At 35.5% G+C, this 23423-nt stretch overlaps 1 protein-coding gene across 2 annotated transcripts in view; it reads right to left on the bottom strand.

Moving 5' to 3' along the window:
* TCF4 (transcription factor 4) overlaps positions 1 to 23423 on the bottom strand; it is a 413612-nt gene that overhangs the window by 156292 nt on the left and 233897 nt on the right. For both annotated transcript variants that reach the window (XM_070938928.1, XM_070938929.1), the window contains exons 7-8: positions 1654 to 1783; positions 1446 to 1495 (exon numbers count right to left, since the gene is read on the bottom strand). In XM_070938928.1, the coding sequence (XP_070795029.1) occupies positions 1446 to 1495; positions 1654 to 1783 (180 nt within the window). The remainder of the gene's footprint in view (positions 1 to 1445; positions 1496 to 1653; positions 1784 to 23423) is intronic.

The following is a 23423-nucleotide window of genomic DNA, read 5'->3' as shown; positions in this document are numbered from 1 at the left end:
TTCAAATGCTGTTCAACTTCTATTCAAATATTCATAAAAAAACCAACAATTATACACACACACACACTATTTCTTTGCCCTGAATTTCCCCCTGACAGTCAAAAAAACTAAGCAATTCTCCTGTTAATCATTTTTAGTTTCGGAGTATTTCTTCTTCAACAGATGTGCGGAAGTTAAAAAATCTACACCATAATTCATGTATGAATTTAAAACAATGATTTCATTCCTTTAACTGTTCACTGTACTCAGGGAATACTAGCAAGAATATCTAAAATACTGAAGACTAACCTGCTTATTGCTGAAAGCATCAAGCATAAATATGGGATAATAAGAACTGGCTAAACATCAGTAGTTGTAAAATAATAATATTTTATTTTATGTATCCTTTTATTCAATAAGACAAGAGCAGAATCCCAATTCAAAACAAATAGTTTCGCAATATAAAATATTATTCATCTGGCACCCTATCAACTTTATAATTATCTCTCTAAGTACAACTTATATGTGTAGGTAAAATAGGTGCCATCACCATTTCAAATTGATATCACCATACTTGAATAATAAAAGAATCCAGTACTTTACTATTTAGATTTAAAACTATGTCTCCAAATATATTTGTTTTAAGATTAAACTTCAAATTAATCAACAAGGTAACTGAAAATATAAAATACTCTGACTTATTTCAGAGTAAGTCTTTTAAAAAAAATAGAATGATAATATGCAACAAGGAATAACACACGCATGACCACTATTTTCTGCGGGAATTAATTACCCCTAATTTATAAATTCTTTCTCTCTCTTTCTCTACCTATATATAGTTTTTACTGCAAAATAATTTAAATATATGCTAGTAATTAATTAGGATATTGCCCCAATTCTTCATAAACATATCATTTGTTAATAGTGAAAATAGGACAATTGGAGGTTTAATAATGCTTTAATTTATTACTGTAACCTAGAATTCCTTTGATAATACCTGAAGCCTACTGGCTGACACCTGGAATCACACACAGCGAGAGAGCTATTTGAACAGAATACAGTTAACAGCTCTAATTCAGAAACTTCACTGGAAAAATGAAGATGTCCTTCTATTCTGGGCTCAGACCCATGTAAATGTTGCATAAATCCCCCTCACAAATCTCTTTTAACATGCAAATCCATAAATCATCAGAACGCTGACAAAGAATTTAACCAGCTTGTGAAACTAATGCATATTCTGTCTGGAGTTGGATACTGATAGAACTATCCAAAACAACACCCATCACCAATTTACTTTTGGTCAAAGGAGAATAATTTATGCAGTCATTTCATTTATCCATACGATGATTAAAACGCCTCAGGACAATCATTGATATCGTTTGTAAATTAGTAACATGACCAATGGCACCTCGTTTACTTAAACACACAATAGAAATATAAGTAGCAAATTGACAGGGAGTACTTACTGAAGATGGTAAACCTGGAGGAACTTTTCGAACTTTCTTTGTTTGTACTTCTGAAAAGAGGAAGATAACAGGGGAACGGTGAGAGGCATTTTTGCAGCCTCAGACCTTCACAGTCTGTGATTTAGCACTGAGCTTAGCATGTCTTTATCAAGTTGTATAAGACAGTTCAGTAGAAGTTGCACATTAGAAATGTAAGGAAGTAACTCACCAACAGAAGTGCTGTGCAGAGGCCTCCTCCGTGGATTATTGCTAGAATACTGATAGTACTGAGAACCAGGTTTGGTAGGAGAAAGAGTTCCTGGGTTGCCCATTTCCATGTCACCTCCAAGGAGACTTTGCTAAAAGATTTTTGAAAAATAAGTATTGTTACATCTAACTTTTCCCCTATTGCCTTTTCTATATGCTGATTCAAATTAACAGCCAATAATATGAAAGGGTCTGTAACAAGAAAATTGTTGCAAGCAGCCAGTCAAAATTCATTTCAGCATGATTGTTTTAAATACTACAAAACAGTCCTTTTTTTAAAAAAAAAATAAAAATTAGAGAACAATTTCATTATTACTGAAAAGAAATGTTTACATATTTAATTATTAATTAAATTATTTTTTTTTCTGCTTAAAGGAAACAGCATAGGAGTATTTTTTTTAACTTTATTATCAAAAGATCCAGAACTACTTATTTTTCTATATTATTTAGGATGAATAAAATATATTGTGTTCTTTAATATAACTTTTTAGTCTAATACTAATGAGCAACTGCCAAACGATTTCATTGTGAAGAGATAATCATTCTAAAAAAGGTGTTTGTGTCCAATAAAACTATTTTAAAAAGCGACTTATAGTTACCATATAAAATGTGCCAATCCAGTATATGGTCATTGAAGAAGAAGTCAAAATAATAATAATAATAATAATTTTACATATATATATTATATATATATATATATATATATATATAATTGAAATTAGCTGTTGTTTGGCTACATTATTTGGAACAAGGATCAGAGATTGAAGAAAAAATAGTGAACAGAAGTTGTTTTAACAAGCTACTTCAATATCGTATTGTTACAATAAGAATGTGAGCATCCAGAAATACAAAAAGTACTTACTTATGAATGGACAATAGTTACTACTAATCCAGAAGAAATGGAATCTGAGCACAGTAACAAGGAAAAACCAGAGACTGACATTTTCTAAAAATTCTATTACTATAACTACATTGCAACTTACCCATAATATATAAATCCCCTGATTATACTCTGCACTGAACACATTGTTCTTTTAATTTTTCTGATATGCAATAAAACAGGTGCAGATACTACCATTTATATGATGAAGAAATTTCCCATTTAATAAAGAAATTTCAAAATTAAGTACCAAAAATCTAACTTTATCGTTACTTGTAATCAACTTTTACTGACTGAACTAATTACTGTACTTGATAAAGTACAGAATGTGTTTTCCCTAATCTAAATTCTAATCACCATGTCACTCACAACAGACTTAGTAATGCTTCACTAACACACTATTCACATGCAAAACACTCTAAATAGGCCAATTATGACTCTGCCCCTGTTCCCTGGTTAACCCGCTGAGAACTGAAAAATTTCACAAGACAGTCACCAACTAAAACAAAGACTCCTTGTTTTAAATTAAGGCAGTCTTTTTGATTCCTAAATAGTTCAACAAAGTACCATGTCTTTGTCTGAAAGCAGTTGGTCAAATATGACCTATGAGCTGGAAAATATATTGGAAAAAATAAGTAAATAAAATAAAATTTAAATATAACTTTTGCATCTTTGGAATATAGTATATTAAAATGTCTTTCCCTAGAAAGGCAATTCGTAAATTTGTTAGTAACAACCTACAATCAAGACTATATGTACTGAACCTTTATTTCCAATATTATACGAAGTCAGAAAGGAGTTTTTCACATCCCAAACTCAAAATAGGAAAGCATTAAAATCACCTTCTTTGTAGTTCTTAGAAGGCCATAATAATGGTTGCGTTTGGACCAAAATAGGGAAATTGAGAATATGCTGTGCTAACAAGCAGCTTCAAGCAAATTTAATCATTAACGTTGATTGATTTTATATAATAAAACTTATTGAACTTTATTATGGAAAACCCACTGGAATACATCTTAGGAATCAGACATGTAAGAATATGCATCTTCTCAATTAAGATATCTATCTTCTGTCTGTTAAAAAGCCAAGTTTATTTTTTAAAATGACTTTAGGAAAAAAAATAGTTCTAAATTTTTTCAGTTCTAAAAAAAAATAAACTCTTGGGGGGAAAAGACAGAATTGTACACATAATAAACATACATAGAATATGGTTCCAAGCCACAATTTCAATTATTTAATTGTATTCTAGCCACTTTGTTAAGTTGTTCACAAGTTACTACTTTAGCTGGAAAAGCCTTCAGGTCGCAAACATGCCAAAATACTCCTAACATGTGATGCTTTATAGGCTAAATGTTTGCTGTGAAAACTCTGTGGACTACTTTACTAGATAGATGCAGTATTTATCAAGTACAGTACAACATATACTCAGAATAATGCCATGTGGATCAGATGGAGTGGTTTATAATCCATGACACTTCAAGGATTTCAAATCATCAGGAAAAAATAGATAAATATAATACTCCCAAAAAAGGAGCAGTCTTCTAAATAAGATATCAGTCACATATACTACCATTTCTAGCATAGTAGCCCTGACTATAAACAAAAAATTAAGAGCACTGTATTCCATTAAAAAAAAAAGTACACAAAAGTTACAAAACTTTATTAAAAACCGTAGTGTGGCATGAGAAAATCCACCCATTTTACTTCTCATTCAAGCAGAGTAGTTATATTTTGCTACATATTAGATGATACATAAATAATCAAGCATCTTTGCAAATATATAAATTTGTGTATGTTTAATCAAGGCAACCAAGGAGGGGGGAGGGGACAGTAGCAAAACATTACTAGCTTCTCCTTCCAGCTTTTCACTTAAGTGCCTCTAATGTGGTCTTTATTTAAGTCTTTGTTTTTCATTGGAACAGCTAAGTCATTCTTCTGAGGCAACAAAACATGCATTTATGTGCTCTTGTGAGGGCTTCTCTAAGTACTCCACTGGGGAGAAAGAAGATAAATATATATCTATTCATTCTGAGGTACTCCTAAATAGAACAACAACCCCTCTACTATTGCTCAATCATCGCTAACATCTTTTAGCTGAAGAACAATGCTGAAAAATCATGAGGCCACAATTTAACATTTGAGCTTTCTCAACTTAAAAAAGGATAATCAATTATGAAATTCAAAAGCTAAATTCAACGAGTTAGTTTTCATCTACAAAGGCCTTGGAGTTTGGTATCTGCACGCACACACACACACACACACACACACACACACACACACACACACACAGAGAGAGAGAGAGACAGACAGACAGACAGACAGACAGAACCTTTAGTCAAACAATTAAGTTGTTCAATGTTTTCTATTTATTATTGTTATATTGTTCCACTGCTTTAACAGTGGAACAACTGTCTGAAAATTCATTTATATATTTTTATACCATATTGAAGTTCATTTCTGGAAAGTTATGTGAAGCACTCTGAATTAGGAAGGCAAGGTAGAAATATTTTAAAATACCAGGTGAAACATTGGGTTAGATCAGGGGTGTCAAACTCATGGCCCGCGGGGTGCTTAGATCTGGCCTGCGGGACCACCCTGGAAAAAACAAAGGACCGTCCTGCAGTGCCTCTGTCAGTGAAAACGGAGCTCGGGAGGGGCACCCGCGGCTCTCCCGAGCTCTGTTTTCATTGGCAGAGGGTTGCAGGAAGCCGTCACAGCCAAAAACGGAGCTTGGGAGCCCATTTTCGCTGGCAGAGCACTTGGGCTACCACAGGCATGCCCAACACGAGTGACGTTGAGCTGGCCATGCCCACCCTGGCCTCCCAAAGTGAAAAACAACCCTGATGCGTCCCTCAATGAAATTGAGTTTGACACTCCTGGGTTAGATTCTGCATGGCCTTTCTGTTAAACCTCCATCTGCAACTGAGGTCTCTAAGTGTGCGACTTTTACACAATGGCCTCAAACACAAAAGTTATTTCTGCAATACCTACTAAAGGAAAAAGACAATGAGCAGGGCATCTATGGAAGGGCCCTGAGGCTATGATTCATAGTATAAGAGTAGAATTTTGTTCTGCCTCAGCTCCAGATTCCCGAGAATATTGACACACACCAACAGTCCTCATCAAATTTATTAAGTAGCAAGAATAAACCAAAGTCCGGCAAAGGTTGGCAACCAGCCCAGAAAACAAGATACGATACGACTTTTCCAAAAATGCTCTGTTGATAATTACAAGTTGTTTCCAGCAAGAAACTTACTAATGCGTGTGAATTAAATAGGCTAAGGGAGTGGCCAATTATCCTCAAGCCTTGCTCTCGAGGAGACTTCCTCCTCCTGAGTAGTCACTCCTGCCTTTTGGCAGCCCTGCGTGCTCGAGCATTGAGAAGAGGCTCCTCCACTTCACTCTCTCCACTTGAAGGAGCCTCTGGAGGTTCTGAAGGCCTTGGCTGAGTCTCTGCCTCTGGCACCACATCCTCTTCAGCCTCCTTGCTGTCTGACACGAATGCCGGCTGCGCAGGCTGCTGGCGCGACACACCAGCCTCCTCGTCGTCAGGATCAGCCACGATCCGCACAGGCTGCTGGTGGGCCACAACAAATTTGCTCAGCTTTCACAGCTAACACTAAACTTTTCTCTAGCCAAAAGACAGATGCCCACAAAGAGAATACAAGCTCAGGAATTGGTTAAAAGCACAGTCAAAAAACACTGTAATAACTGTAATAGTAAATGTGTCACCTATACCCCTCAATATGAATGAATATTAGAATATATTTAAAAGCTGTTTCGATACAGAAACTGGAATTCCTTTATAAGGCTGATTCTGAGTTTGCTATACATAATGCAACTTATTTGGAATCTTTCTTCTTTTCCTTAAATTTAGTTCCTTTTTTTCTTTCATTTTAGTCCTTACTTCTTATCCTGCCCCAGGTAAAAAGCCCCACCTAAATGTATGAAATTATAGATTAAAGCTGAATTTTAAGAATATGTGCAATTTTAAAATAGAGAAATAAAAATTGAGTTTTAGCATTCTCCATGAAAATAATTCTTTGAAGCTAAATAAAGTTTTATTCATGCAAGTAAAACACTTTTTCCCCAAATATAATACAAGGAAATCCAGTCCGCCCCTCCTCCATACTCATTCTTAATATAGATTAAAATGGGTTGAGTGGTGCCTTTCTTAATGAATAATTGATTTACATAAAATAAATGCCCTTGAACATTAATGCACTTTGAAAGAAATTAATATAGTAAAAAAAAAAAAAAAAAAACACACAATTAGGGGGAAAAAAGAGAATAGAAAAAACTTTCTGGCAAAAGGCCTTTTGACTGGACTTCCTTGAATGAGATCCTTTCTCTTTCTCATGCTTATTAAATTCCGATCAGATATCATAGTACTTCAGATTACATTTCTTTTCTAAGCACTTGTCAAATTATTGCGGGTTGAGTACATGTTTGGGCAATTTAGCACTCTAATCAGCTGCATTTCTGTACTACCTTCACCACGTATGTAATCTATTGTGGCTGTGGCCATATTTTACTACCATTTATGTAGTAAAGAAAACATTACACATTAAAGGTTTAAAGCAGGGCTGTCAAACTTGCGGCCCGCAGGCCAAATGCATCACATGCTGGCCACACCCACGCCCGGTTTTAGCGAAGGGGGAAAAAGTCACAATATGTCACGTGACGCCACAAGTTTGACACCCCTGGTTTAAAGTATTGGAGGAAGGTGCGTTAGAGTGAGAGGTAAGTAACTTGATGGTATCTCCTAAGACTTCTCAGTGCTATATGGTCCTGCTATAAAATTCCTCTCTTCAGTGTAGTCCTGAAGGTACAACTAGCAACTAAGTTTTAAATCAGTATTGTTTAAGAGGTCTACCAAATAAAATAAAATAAAATAAAAATAAAAATGCTTTTTGAAAAAAAAAAGAAAAGAAAGAAAAACATCATTATCATATCATTTAATTTGCACATCCAGAAAAGTGTAACACCATGAAGAAAAAACTATTTTTCTTGAATTAAGAGACAGTGAATGAAGGAATCAACCTAGAGTTTAGCAACATTGGGGGAACAATAGCATTCCTATGATAAAGAAATTTTAAAAATGACTTATAAAAGATCTTCTGGTAAAGGAAAATGATATCCCATCTTCTCAGCCATATAAACATTCCAGTAGGTGTCACTATGCATTTCCATAATATGTTGAACGGAAAGGAGAATGTACATCAGCACCATTATTACAAAATAAAACACAGTCATATGCATACTTTTTGGAATTTTTTAAAAAAAATCCAGCATGTTTAATGAGATTTGTACAAATAATATACTTTAGGTTCAACTATTATACAAAGGACAACTTCTCACATTCTCCCTTTTCTACGTGATTTTTTTTTCATTATCTATTTTGATACACTTACTTTAACAGAAAGACAAGAAGGAGAGAAGATGAAATACTGTTAACTTAAAATATGAATACTTTGAGTTGGAGATTCCCTTCCTCATTCATTTACTCTGAGTAAAAGCATTCAATTTCTTTTTGAAATTCCATAATCAAGTAAAAGGTGAATATACTATATATTACAACTATGGTCACAAAGCAAGAAAGGGTACATTTGGGAGTAGAAACTTCTATTTTTGGAAAGTATACTGTCTATGAAAGGAAATGGTTGAGATCTGGAGACAGAATAGACAGAAAGCATTAAAAGCACTTCTGTACAAGGGTCTCAGCCTGTGGACCAAATGTCCTGTACATACTTTTAAAAGAAAATAAACAGTTGCAAATTCCATGAAGGTAAAAACCTGTTTCAGTTTTCAGTTGTAAGCCTAAGCCTTAAGGTCAGTGTGGTCACAAAAGCTACATTTTGTGCATTCTGTAGAAGGGAGAAGATAAGATTACCGGTAGTTACATTTGGCACTTGATAGGAATTAGTTAGAATCTCTTTGGTCATAACTGTTATTTTTTATCCTAGTTCAGGTTTGTAATCTAAAGTTAGCCGAACTGGAGGCGCAGGAGGAAAGGTTTAGTTTCCATTAGCTACACACGGTCCTTTTGATTCCTGCTTTAAACTTGGAAAGAGCAGATAAAATAGATAAAATAAATGTGGTTGCTCCTGTCATGTGTGAATTCATTCCAGATTCTGGAGCAAAATCAAATGCAACCTCTGATGCAACAGAATGAATCATGTTGTCTCAAGCAAGCAAATGAATGTAACTTGGCATTGATAATAGAATTTAAAGGCCTGAAAAGGCTTTTTTTTTTTGTTACTTTGTTTTGAAGCAAAGCGTCAGATGTCCAATTCTTTTACAATACATATTTTGATAAATGAATACATAGTATTTCAGAGAGGCTCCCCCTCATGCATCATGTTGGAATAAGCTATTGTGTATTAATGTCAATGATAATTATTTTAATTCTTCTCTATACTCCCCTCTTCAATTGCAGTATCTCGTGGTAGAGAAGCAAGATTAAATCTCCTATTTAAAAAATATCAACGATGAATTAATTTCCCTTAATTGCATACTTTGAACATTGAACATAATAGATAAGTAGGCCCATTATTTGTCTGGTAGCAGATTTATTTTTATTGGGGGGGAGAATAATAATGGTTTAATCCTGGACATCATTTTGCTTCTATTTGCACATATATAAATGATAGACTGTCTATAGAATTAAATTTAGTAATACTGATATTGTCTGTAAAACAGAATCTAGATAGTAAAAAACCCTCCCTTTCTTTTCCATGAAGAAAAAAAAAATACTGTTTTTTACAAATAACTTTTAATAATTGTTCTGAAAGTTCTCATCCTATCATAACACCTGATTATAAACAGCATTTGTTCAATGAAGCAGCAGAAATAAATATTCTGTCTTGAAACCATATTGTGTTCAATTAATTCTCTGTGGAAATCCCTTTTAATTTCCCCCAATTTTTCTTTTGGTTTTCTGCTTCACACAGAGTATTCTAGTTCACCATTTTTAATACTGTTTTTGAGGTTATCCATATATTCTCATCATTCTACATCCTTTTTGGCTATCCCTAGAGCTGATAAGGAAAGCACATCAAATTGATTTATTGATAACAAATAGAGAGAGGGGGGGAGGGAGGGAGGGAGGGAGATATGATAGAGAGGGAGGGGGAGAGAGACAGAGAGAAAGTGTGAGTTTTAAAAGATTTAACAAGTTGTTGTATTAGCACATGAACCTCGGGAGCTGCTGGTTCAAACAATGTTGTTAATAAATGTATCTGTAAATGTTGCCATTAGTTACATCTGGCAGATGAGTATGTTAAAAAACATCATCATTATCCATCTGTTAGTTAAAAGTCAATATTCCTGCTTCCATCCAATTTTTCCAATTATCATCTTTTCCCCAAAATTTGGGGTTTCCCATTTTAGCATGGGGAAAAAGGTTTGAGTCCCATTCATTAATTAGACATTACATTCTATAGTTTTCTAACTGAGGTAGTTGTTTCCAGAAATATGAATATTTTAATATATTTAGATCCTAAAAGTGTCCATCCAAACCAAGGTGCTACTGTATATACTGTATGTATGTTCCAAAGTTGCCCAAATGGAAAAATTAACACCCATTTTTTGGCTTCCAATATTTAATACTTAACAATATATAAGCATAATAATATAGTTCCAGATTAGGAAAACTAAATCCTCCCTCATTAATGGGTAATTGCATTTTCCGTAAAAATATTCATGGAATTAACAAACCACATAGATATTTTCTAAATGAAGAATTCATTTTCTGAAAATATTTCTTAGCATAATAGGATTGGAGGGAATCTTGGGTGTCTTCTAGTCCAGTTCTCTACCCAAGCCATGATTTTTGTACCAACTTGGAGAAGTGGTTGTCCAATCTTTTCTTGAAAACCTTCAATAACGGATCATCCATTCCAGCAGGCAAGCTGTTCCATTGCTTAATAGTTCTCAGTGTCTGGAAATTTATCCTTATTACCAGATTGGATCTCCTTCTGACAAGCTTCTCCCTATTCCTTCCTGTTCTACCCTCAGATGCTAGCTATGGACAATAAAACCATTTCTGCTTCTGTGTGGCAGCCCTTCAAGTATTGGAAGACTGCTATTCATTCCTGTGTCCTTGTCTTCTCTTCATTAAGCTAAACACACCTTGTTCCTTTAGTCTTTCTTCATAGGATTTAGCCTTCAGACTCCTTACCATCTTTGATGCTCTATTCTCCAAATATGTAGGCATTCAAGCCCTGTTAATTCTTTAAAACTGAGGCAGATAGACAGATTATAAAGTCTAGCAGTGCTTACTAAATCAGCAGCACTCATCCTATTGGAGAATTTGGCCTCTAGCAGATGCTACTGCCCAACTAAACTACTGAAAAAGAATGTAGATAATTTGCGACTTGTCTCCCTAGGTAAAAGGTAAAGGTAAAAGTTACCCTCAGACATATGTGCTAGTCATTCCCAACTCTAGGGGGCAGTTCTCATCTCCGTTTCAAAGCCGAAGAGCCAGCGCTGTCCGAAGACATCTCCGTGTGGCCAGCATGACTAAATGCCAAAGGCGCACGGAACGCTGTTACCTTCCCACCAAAGGTGGTCCCTATTTTTCTACTTGCATTTTTTACGTGTTTTCAAACTACTATGTTGGCAGAAGCTGGGACAAGTAACGGGAGCTCACCCCGTTATGCAGCACTAGTGATTTGAACCACTGAACTGCCAACCTTTCGATCGACAAGCTCAGTGTCGTAGCCACTGAGCCACTGTGTCTCCCTAAGGGAAATATATAGAAAATTTTCTTTCCCAGAATAAACTAGATGTAGATGGAATGCAAAGAAGCCTAGGAGGGTGCAGTAGAGATTCTGGGGACGGGTTTAGGAACTTTTCCTCAAAGGAGGTAGAGGTGCCAACCACATTCTGGACATGAATTTTGCAGTTTGGGGCACAGCATATATGTAGCACTTGGTTGTTTTTTTGTTTTTGTTTTTGCAACTACTGAAACAAAGTATTTCATATTTTCTTGACATCAACCAGCTAGCTGAAGGAGCACAAATGCTTAAGGAGGTACAGATAAATGCTACATCAGCATGCCAATAGTATATTATTATTATTATTTAACAATTTATGTACTACATGGTGCTTATAAAAACTGTATGTACAATGGAAGTATACATTTGAATAGTTTAAAGGGTCAAAAGCAAGCAACATCTATAACAGGGGTGTCAAACTCGCGGTCCATGGGCTGGATGTGTCACATGATGGCTCCACCCCCACCTGGTTAAGTGAGGGGAAAAAAACTCCTGCTATGTCACATGATGATGCTGTGGCGACATGAGTTTGACACCCCTGATCTAGAACAAAAACCTTATAAAGAATTAAAGTTTTGCTCCATTGCTTTATATTCATGTGTATAGAACTCTGCAATGTACATTTTTTAAAAAAAGAACTTTCAACTAAATATATGTGTGTGCCCCCCTGCCCCCCACTTTGTACAAGTATATGTTGGGGACTGAGACAATAGCTGTAGGTAAAAGATAAGGACAACTCTATCTATCCTGCAAAGGTCTCAACATGCATTGAATTTCCTGAATTTACTTACGAGCAAAAAAACCACAATATTATATTGAATAACTAAATGTATGCATTAAATCATTTAACTTCAAATCTAAATGTCTTTTAAAAGTGCAGCTTAAATTCTCCAAATCTGTCAAAGCCATCATTTAGGGTGCATGGTGGAAAACTCAAAAGAAAACATTAGATTATTCTAGTGATATTTTTTTTGTAGATTTTTTTTTAGATTGCATAATAAACAGAATATCTAATATTGCTTATAGAGGAACTCACTAATATGGAGCAGGGAACTTGCTACATCATCAATTCTCTTTCCTATAAAAATGATTTTCCTCCAGCCATTTATTTTATTTGTTTAATTTAGTTTAGTTTAGTTTACTTTATTGTCATTGCACCTCGTACAACGAAATTAAATGCCATCTTCAGTGTACATTATAACTATAAAAATAAAACACAAACACACATCCTTCACATTCTATTCAACTGTGGTGTATTTGTGGTTCAGCAACAAAGATTAAAAAAAGAGGGCCAGGCAGAAGGTTAGCTCCCTTTTTAATTATAAATAATAAAGCAAGCAGTGATGTGTAATTGTATTAAAAAGCTCTTCCCTGACACAGTTATGTCAAGCAGCCCTTTAAGGTAATTCGGGTACTCCAAATGGTGTTTAGGATCAAATATGTATCCATCTGTCAATGAATGATAACAGTAGAAAGTAAAATCAATAAAAAGACAACCATGTTCTTTGATATATTGTAAATGGTTATACCTCTGTGAACCAACATTTGTTTGCTAAAAACATGATTTCTGAGCAAATACGGGTACAATGATCAAACTGTTAAAAAGGTGTCAACTGAAGAATGTAAAGATAAAATTCAATGTACTTTTAGAATCTTAATACTTTTTTACTTCAAACGTCTCAAAGTAAAGTCAGAGTCAAAGTTAATTTGAATCCTATATATATATCTGTAAACTGCATATATTACATAACAGGTGAATACATAAACAACAGTATATTGGCTTGTACCATAGTTTCTAAAACAGAAATCCAAACTTACACAGAATAGCATAAGCATCATGGAATTAAAATTGGCTTTTGGATAGCCTTGTGGCATGTAAGTCAATTAGCTGGTTTGTAATGTTTCCAACATTAATAGGTGAGGTTGCATTGCTAAGGTTGGTGTTCCAATCTATATCTTGTCTGTCTTGTCAGTCTAGCAGAACTACGTTGAGAAGAACAAGCCTTTTAACTCTATCTTCATTGACTTGACAAAGGCATTTGACACTGTAACAGGGAGGTCTCTGGATTATCCGGAGATGTTATGAACACCTAAGGAAATTTGTGAAGTTGATTGAATTACTCCATGACAGGAAAAGAGCCATGGTGGTGCAGTGGTTAGAATGCAGTATTGCAGGCTACTTCTGCTGACTGCCGGTTGCCTGCAATTTGGCAGTTCAAGTCTCACTGGTTCATGGTTAACTCAGTCTTCCAGCCTTCTGAGGTTGGTGAGAAAGAAGATCCACATTGTTGGGGGCAATATGCTGACTGTGTAAACTACTTAGAGAGGGCTGTGAAGCATTGTGGAGTGGTATAAGTCTAAATACTATTGCTATAGAATGACAGGACAGGTTCTTTACAATGGTGATACATCAGCTGCACTTGTCATTTTCAATAGGGGTAAAAGAGGGTTGTGTGATAACCCCAATCCTATTCAATCTGTTTTTCATTTGCATGCTGTCATGTGTTGGCCATAGTCTGAAGGAGGAAGTGTACATCAAATACTGATTGGATGATCTTCATCACTTGAATGCATGGACAAAGTGCCTCCACAGACACGTCTTTGCTGATGACTGTGCACTCCTAGAGCACAAATACAGTGATTTACAGTTGATAAACAAATTCTCAGACATTGCTGTGCTCTCTGTCCTGACTGGTTTTTTTTTTAAGAAAACTAACTCCAGGATCAACGAGACTAGCCAGGCATCAGGGGAAGTTGTGAACTGGTGGTCAATCAACACAACATCTGTATCTCCACAAAGCTAAAAGTCTATAGAGCTGCAGTTATCCCACCCTCTTATATGAGTCCCGGATTCTACCAAAGCCACATTAAACAACTGAATAAACTTCATGTTTAGGAGCCTGAGTGGCACAGCAGACTAATGCTACTGTTAAAGGTAGTATTTAGCTTCCAGCTGCCTGCAATTACTGCGAGTTCAATTCTCACCAGGCTCAAGGTTGACTCAGCCTTCCATCCTTTCTAAGGTAGGTAAAATGAGGACCCGGTTTGTGGGGGCAATAAGCTGTCTTTGTATAAAATATACAATAGTATGAAGGCTATTGCTTAATGCTTTGTAAGCCGCCCGGAGTCCTCCGAGAAGGGCGGCATATAAATCAAAAATAAAAAAAAAATAAAAAAATGTGAGCTCTCTACACCATCTTTGGCATTTTTTGGCAAGATCATCTCCCCAATTTGGAGGTCTTGAATCTTGCAGAGCCCACCAGCACTGTGTCCTTGATTACAGAACCAGATAATCTAATGATTAGCTTATCAAAATGGATAACTGTTATATGCCTTTCCACTTGCTCTACAGTGTACTGGATCTGGGCAGAGACCTTGAAGTCAACCATGCAAGCGCTACATACCATACACTGCTAAGTCATTCAGCTAAAGCAGGGGTGTCAAACTTGCGGTCCACGGGCTGGATGCATCACATGCTGGCCACGCCCACCCCCAGTTTAGCGAAGGGGAAAAGAAATCACAATACATCATGTGACGACAATGTAACACCACGAGTTTGACACCCCTGAGCTAAAGGAAGTAGAAGCTGTTGTTGTTGATAAAACTCACTGGCAAGACCTGTGTTATGAAGCCCCCATTGATTTTGAAGACAGATGCCATCAAAAGTCCTGAGCAGCATCACACAATAATACTCAAAGTTACTACAACACTGGACTTCCAATGCCTACATTCCACTAGACTCTGTGCTTCCAGGCTGGGACTGCAGAGTCACTTCAATATACACAAATGAACTTCCCAACAGTGCATCTTTTTGAAACTCGAAGACATATTTTCATACAGGCACATGGAAAAGAAATACGTATGAAAGCAAGACTGATTATTTAGGATGAAAGACTTAAAAATAATTAGCAAAGAATAAAAAGGTGATGAAAGGTACTGACTATGAGAGGTACAATGCAATATCTACAATAGATCATGTTCAAATGAACATGAAAGAAAAATAAAAACTGAAAGAAACAGTAAAAGGCTGAAAAGGGCAACTTCTCTGTGAAAATTAATGGGCAGTTGAAATAAGGAAAACATGTGGAACCATCTTGGGGGGAAAAATGATATTACAGAGTGCCAAAAAAGTGTGTGATGTTTTGCTAATGGAAGGTATTTAAAAAGAATGTGTGGTGCAGTGATGATGAGAAAAAAAAAAAAGGCTGTGGATACAAAACAGCAAGCGCATATAAAAGAATTACAACAAAAAATAAGTATAGGATCCTTTTGATGCTTGTAGAAAGAAAAAGTAAATTGCCGGCAAATGTAGAGCAAGGAACAATTAAGATTAAAGGAGTCAGAGAAACCGAAGAGATATTCCTGAAAATCAAATATGATTTTGGAAGTGGGCGAAAAGGGGTTTTCTGTACCATTAAATGACATGAACTCATAGAAAGGACCCCAGAAAAACAACCTTTCTTTCTTTCTTTCTTTCTTTCTTTCTTTCTTTCTTTCTTTCTTTCTTTCTTTCTTTTTCTTTCTTTCTTTCTTTCTTTCTTTCTTCATTCATTCATTCATTCATTCATTCATTCATTCAATTTATATGCCACCTTTCTCCAGAGACTCAGGGCGGCTTTGTTGGGTTTCATGGGATGGGCAGAGATAGCAATAGTGCTTGGACTTATATACCGCTTTATAGCCCTCTCTAAGCGGTTTACAGAGTCAGCATATTGCCCCCAACAATTTGGGTCCTCATTTTACCCACCTTGGAAGGATGGAAGGCTGAGTCAACCTTAAGCCTGGTGAGATTTGAACTATCAAATTGCAGTCAGCCGGCGGTCAACAGAAGTAGCCTGCAATACTGTACTCTTACCACTGTGTCATCTTGGCTCAGAGATAATTGGAAACAGGTAGTCCTAGCAGTAACCTGGTCTCCTGTGATAGCTAACATCTGGAATTACAACTCACAAAGCAGATACATGAGCATCCTGAGATGTTCCGGAACTGCCTGCACCACTGCATTCTGGATCAGATGAAGTTTCTGAATACTCTTCAAGGATAGCACCTTGGTAAATGCATTGCAATAGTCCAGATAGGAAGATAGGAAGTGATTAATGCATAAGTACTATGCTACTATCGTAGCAAAATAAAAGTTTTACAGTCAGGTATAGTGATTATATAGCCATGAATGATTCATAGAAGAATACTGAAATATATGGTTTTTATTCAGAAGCAAGTAAAGAAATCCATAGAATCTATTGTTAAAAAAATAATCCATTCAAAACCTTTATAAATGCAGTCTTTTAAATGCACTCTTCTTTAAAATTCACTGTCCCAAAATAAGAATACTGCTCTATCTGAGATAGGTAATAATAAAATTCTGTATAAACATAGCTCTCAATATTTTTGACACTGTAAAGAAATCATGTGAGAATTCAATAGATGAGCAAAGTGGCAAATGTGACATTATTAGGTGGCAAATGTGTGAATGAATGGAAATATTACAATTTGGAAAAAAAATATCTGCTCAGATCTGCACTGCTGGAATATTTTATGCTAGTTCCACATACTCCAGATTTTGCATAGATCTCAAGAAAACAGCAATCTTGGCTAAAACTCATAATTAAAAAAAATATTTGGGTAAGGTTTTTTTTTAAAAAAAATTATACGCTTAACACTATAAAGTTAAGTATTATGAAACTAATGGAATCTAAGCAAAAAGCTAGAATCTTATATTCCAGTGATTAGGGGGTCAAAATTTCTTTGGCTTCATACTGATAAAACTTTACATTTTTTTAACAGAAGAACATTACTAATTTCCAACAAAAACATAACATGCAAATTATGCAGAATCTAGAAATTCTCTCTCTCTCTCTCTCTCATAGTAGATATCAATAAACATTTGTAACTTTTTACAGTGTACAGAATACAGTACTTTTGCCCAGCTCTATTCAGAACAAAGCACTTAGACTTATATCCCGCTTCACAATACTCTCTAAGCGTATTTCAGCATATTGCCCCCAACAATTTGGATCCTCATTTTACCAACCTCAGAAGGATGGAAAGCTGAGTCAACCTTGAGCTGATGAGAATTGAACTACTGGCAGTTAGCAGACTTAGCCTGCAATACTGCATTCTAACCATTGCAACACCTGGACTCTGATAGTGCCTCTGGTTTAATAATTAAAGTCCGTTGTCCTTCCCTTCTATCTCTTTTCTGGTATGGAAGAAAAAGGAGCCAAACTACCACAAAATAATAAAGGGAACTTTCAAAAGCATAACTGTAATGAAGCTTCCCTTTTGCAAATATGAATTTATCTACATGTTTTGCTAAGTTCTCTTTTAAATACAATTGTCTCAGGATGAATGGTATTTACACCATAAAAATGCAGCAACGTACAGTATAGTATTTCAATATTATTTATAAAATAATAACTACAACTACTACTATGATTAATTATTGTTACTAACAATAATAAAAAATGAGTATTTTTCACTCATTTCACTGTGGCAGTAAAAATCATTTTTGGTAATACAATGAGAGAAGAAATCTAACTACTTGCAACTAAAAGCATATCTTTGAATGATACCTGGAAACTTTCCTGTGGATTCACATGGTCTAAGAATTCTTCCCACTTTTGTATAGATGGGGACATGTTTTCTTTTCAGTATCTTGAGAGGACGACTCCAAAAGTATACATATACATACATATGGGACGCAGTGGCTCAGTGGCTAAGATGCTGAGCTTGTCAGTTGAAAGGTTGGCAGTTCAGCGGTTCAAATCCCTAGTTCTGCATAACGGGGTGAGCACCTGTTACTTGTCTCAGCTTTTGCCAACCTAGTAGTTCGAAAGCACATAAAAAAATGCAAATAGAAAAACAGGGACCACATTTGGTGGGAAGGTAACGGCGTTCCGTGCGCTTTTGGCGTTTAGTCATGCCGGCCACATGACCACGGAGATGTCTTCGGACAGCCCTGGCTCTTCGGCTTTGAAACGGAGATGAGCATCGCCCCCTAGAGTCGGGAATGACTAGCACATATGTGTGAGGGGAACCTTTACCTTTTACATATACATATACATACACAAAATATATGTAAACAAACTGTGTGATAATTTTTTGCATATATACAGTGTAAATTTGTTCATGTCACAGGCAACATACTGATATTTTCTTCTTTCCTCTCTAACCAGAGACACTTATCTTGGTTTCAGTGCTCTGGTCACAGGAGAAAGGAAGTGATTATTTGCATATTTTCCAGGACTGGAAATTTATTTTTTACAAAGACCATCTGGTAGCCATGGATCACACTTTGGGAAATACTGATGTAAATAATGATACTTCAAATAGTGAAAGTTGAAACCTGAATAAATAACCCTGCCAACCCCCCATTACAAGGTATTCAGGTTTTTTTCCCCCTTGAACATGTACATCAAGTTATTTTGATCTTATAATTAATATAACATTGCTGGAAAACACAGGGAGAGTGAATCAATCTGCTGTTGAATAAAAGTTGAATATCACGAGTTTATTGGTAGCATTCTCATATTTATGGATGCTATAAAGTGCATTACAAACCTAATATTATAAGGAATTCCCGATTGATGCATATCAATTTTACCATGTGGTCTCTATAGCTAATCTAATCATTTATTTTAAATTAATGCATGCAAAACCAGTGAAGTAAAGGAAAACACATATGTATTTTGAACAAACTGATGACAGGGTTCGATAAAAATCAAGGAGAGAAGTTATTATTCCATAGCTGTTTAAAAATATGGATTATCTACAGCTTTATTTGTTACTTCAATTCATTGGAGTGGCTGGGGTGTTTTTTTTCCCCATCAGGGTACTATTAATACAAGTGAAAGAAGGAAAATTTCACTGCCCCTAGAAAATTTTCATAGTTTTATAGACGTCTACTCAGAGGTTAGGCATACCGAATTCAATTAGTGATGGAACTGAAAGAAAATCTATAAGGCTGGAATAAATACACAGAAATACACAACTGAACATAAATACACAACAGTGGGACCAACAGTTCATAAAATGAAATTTATCTATGCAAAACTAGGAGAGTGCCAACACAGTTCAATTCTTTCCCTCAGGGATTCAGAATATAAAAGAAAGGTAAGGCAAAAAAAAAGTAAGGGAACACAATGAAAACCAAAACTGCAAAGATTTTGTTTCTCATAAAATATATATTTGGCGTTGCGTATGAAAGAATGATGTGTGACAATTTTCTAGAAAATAGAGAATGTAAAGGATGGAGATGCTGGAGATGAAATTCAAACCCCTGTCCAGTACAGGATACAAATACTGACCGTGGCTACTCACCTACCCTATATTTAAAATGCTTCCAGCAAAGAAGTACACTACCACTGAACTGCTCTTACTCTTAAGATTTTTTTTTTAAAGAGCCTGTAATATTGTTTTGGGCAGAATGTGATAAACTTTACAATTATACCCATGTATCAAATTTGATCCATAGGTGAACAATAATGACCTTTAATAATTATTAATTAATTGGTCTTTTGGATAAAAATAAATCACTTTGTACCAAGACAATATAAAGTGGTATTAACACTTCACATGATCTTGATTCTATCCCTCTGTTAATGCAGCCTAGAACTGTGTTGGCTTTTTTGGCAGCTGCAGCATACTGCTGTCTCATATTTAAAGACTGTCCACTAGGACTCCAAGATCCCTCTCACAGTTACTACTATCTATTCTGTACCTGTGCATTTTGGTTTTCTTGCCTAAATGTAGAACCTTACTTTTTTCACCATTGAATTTCATTCACCACTGAGCCGTGGTGGCATAGTGGTTAGAGTGTAGTACTGCAGGCTATTTCTGCTGACTGCCGGCTGCCTGCAATTTGGCAGATCGAATCTCACCAGGCTGAAAGTTGATTCAGCCTTCCATCCTTCTAAGGTAAAATGAGGACATAATTTATTCAGTACTTATATTATCTTTTAGTAACATGTGCAAGTAGTGATATAAAATTTGAAACTCTGGTAAGCATTTTTTTTACCCCATTACAGTTTTTACACACTACCTCACTTTAATCAAAGGGCCATATTCTGAGCTCACTCAGAAAAACTGCTGAAAAATAGATGTGAGGAATGCAAAAAGGAGAAAAATAAGAAGTGAAAAGTTCCGGGGGAAAAAAAAAACTGGAAAATTCTTAAAGTAAAGCAAAAAACAAAATGTACTGGACTTTAAAACAGACTTAAAACAGAGCTGCCATTGAATTTGGCAGAATACAGAAGCCATATATAACCCATTGACTATCTATTAGCAACACAGAGAGAGGAACTAAAATATGGGATTTTTTCTTTTTGTGTGTGTGCATGTGTCCATTTCCAGCACCTTGCTGACCTGAATGTGCAAAATGACATTAAGCAAGGAATTAAAAAAAAAAAAACATTTAAAAGAAATTAATGCCATCTTAGAAGTGAAGAGCTGTTGGAAATGTGAAGTATAGTTAACTGCCAACCACCCTTAAGTTTAAAATTATTAGGGCTGTGAGTTTAGTGTTTTTAATTGATTAACTGTTTTGTCATTATCTGATTAATGAGCCAATTAAAATAAATATGACAGTACCTCAATACAGGTGATATATTGAGGATACATTAAACTGCAGCATTCCTTCAACTAAGAACCACAATAAATAACCAAGTATTTGTATTGATAAAAAAGATCTCGATACCTTTTAATTTGTAATATCAGATGCGGATCTGAGTTGACCATTTTTAGAGCTGAAGGATTAATTGTGTCTTGTTAGAATCTCAAGAAAAATCCTCCTTTTCTGAAGATCATATTTTAATTGGGAAGAAATCCTTCATTCTGCAAATATAAAACTCACTTATATGGTAAATAATTACTCTTTGTGCATGTGTGTGTGTGTGTAGCAGAGAGAACCCCCACATCATTGTATTTGCCACATTTTAAATTTTTTTATTTTATCACTTTGATTCTAATTTCTTTGATTATTGTGTCACTGAGAATCAGCTAGCATATAAGTTTAATAAATATTGTTGTAGTTGCCTTTTTCTTTTCTTAAACATGTTAGCAGTTAGCAATACAATGCTATATATTAACTAGGAACCAGGATAGTAAGACAATCATTATGGCTTTCTTGTGCAATACATGTAAATCAGGTGAAATAAAAATAATCTCAATTATTGCAATATTGCTATCTTTCTTTGAGAATTACAAATTAATGTGATTTTGCAGCATATTTGTCATCATATAGACTTTCCCCCCCAAAAAAATGTTCTAATAGTTTTGAAATTGAATGAATAAATGAATTTATTTATTTACTTAGAAAATTTATGTAGCCACCTACGCACTCTCAGCAACTCTAAGCGGCTTACAAACACGGTATAGAAAAAATAAAAATAAAAAACAATGCCCCACCCTCCAGCAACACAGTCAAATAAGCCATTTAATGGGCTCTATCCCACTCTAGGTTCTCTAGATCCACTGGCAAAATCTTGAGGGTCTTACAAAAGAGTGTCAAAGTGGGGGCCAGTCTAATTTCTGAAGGGATGATATTCCAAAGGGAGGGAACCCTTCACCCCTTTTATTGGGTTCTGCCAGATCTCCTAAGGGGACAGGACCCAGAATGAATGAATGAATGAATGAATGAATGAATGAATGAATGAATGAACGAACGAACGAACGAACGAACCAACCAACCAACCAACCAACCAACCAACCAACCAACCAACCAACCAATTCCTTGGATAAAGGTGTGACTGCCTACTTGGCCCAATGCTTCCTGGGATCTGCTGCACATCACTTACTTTCAAGCAATGCTCTCTTTCTGTTGACAGGACCTTACCTAAGACTGCTCCGGGTCACACAAGGCCTTCATTCTTGAAGTGGCTTTGGAGAATGCCCTTTTGTGGCCTTTTCAGCCTCCAAAAATTACATGAAAGCATGCCCTGTGCTCACACAATTTTTGGAGACCACTCAAGAGCATGCCTCATTCTTGCATAGCCTCCAAAAATTGTGTAAGAATGGGGCATGCTTTTGAGAATAGTTGTTGCCAGGTGTTCATGAATGCTGATGTGTCACCCAAGGGACATGGCATGCTCTCTTTGCATGCGTATCACAGACTTTCCATCACTGATCTAGTTACTTTTGTGTAACTATAATCACTAACAAGCATTGGAACAAAGAAATGAAATTTGGGAATTGACCACACATTGTTTACAGACATTGACTCGTGAATGAAATGGCTATTTTGAGGAAACACAAGAATTGCATATGTATTTGTTAGATTTATATACTGCCCTACTTTATTATGCTTCTGGGCAGCTTGTATTGTGAGGAGTACAATAAATAAATATACAAACACGGTAAAAACAATAAGGATCGCTAACTCTGAGTGAGATTGCTGATATCTAAATTATAAATTATGAAATCAAAAGGGAAAAAAATCAGAAAAAAATGAACCATCATTTAAAATAGCAAAACTTGACACAAGGGGCCTGTTACCCACTTTGACTCAGGCTGTGAGGACAAGGCCAAGTTTTAAGAGTTCATTTAAATAAGCCACAAAATAGGGTAGTGGGTAGGACCTTTGAATCTTGGGGAAAATGATGTTCCTATTTCAGAGATAGTCTGTGTGTCTTCCCATAACATCGGGCACAGCCTCTTAACCTCCTCCAAAACAGTCACCCATTTATAATTTTTAACATGACAAACATTTACCTTATTACAGCAATATGATTACTATCAATGAATTGAAGAATGCTACATAAAATGGATTAAGTGCCAGTCTGAACGTAATTCCCTTCTAATTATTTCTTTCTTTCTTTCTTTCTTTCTTTCTTTCTTTCTTTCTTTCTTTCTTTCTTTCTTTCTTTCTTTCTTTCTTTCTTTCTTTCTTTCTTTCTTTCTTTCTTTCTTTCTTTCTTTCTTTCTTTTTTGTCTTTTCCCCATTCCTCTTATTTGTCTTTCCTCTAAGGATTGCCCAGTGGAGAAAAAAAATATTTATTCCTGATCTACAGGATAAAGCCATTAATATCAATATTTTCAGCATACTGTTAATGAGAACTGAGTTTCTTTTTGCAGGGT

This window comes from Pituophis catenifer, unplaced genomic scaffold, assembly GCF_029215685.1.
Source record: "Pituophis catenifer annectens isolate HBS135680 unplaced genomic scaffold, rPitCat1.0.hap2 SCAF_2, whole genome shotgun sequence".
Lineage (NCBI taxonomy): Eukaryota > Metazoa > Chordata > Lepidosauria > Squamata > Colubridae > Pituophis > Pituophis catenifer.
This window is presented reverse-complemented; position numbering and strand designations above follow the sequence as displayed.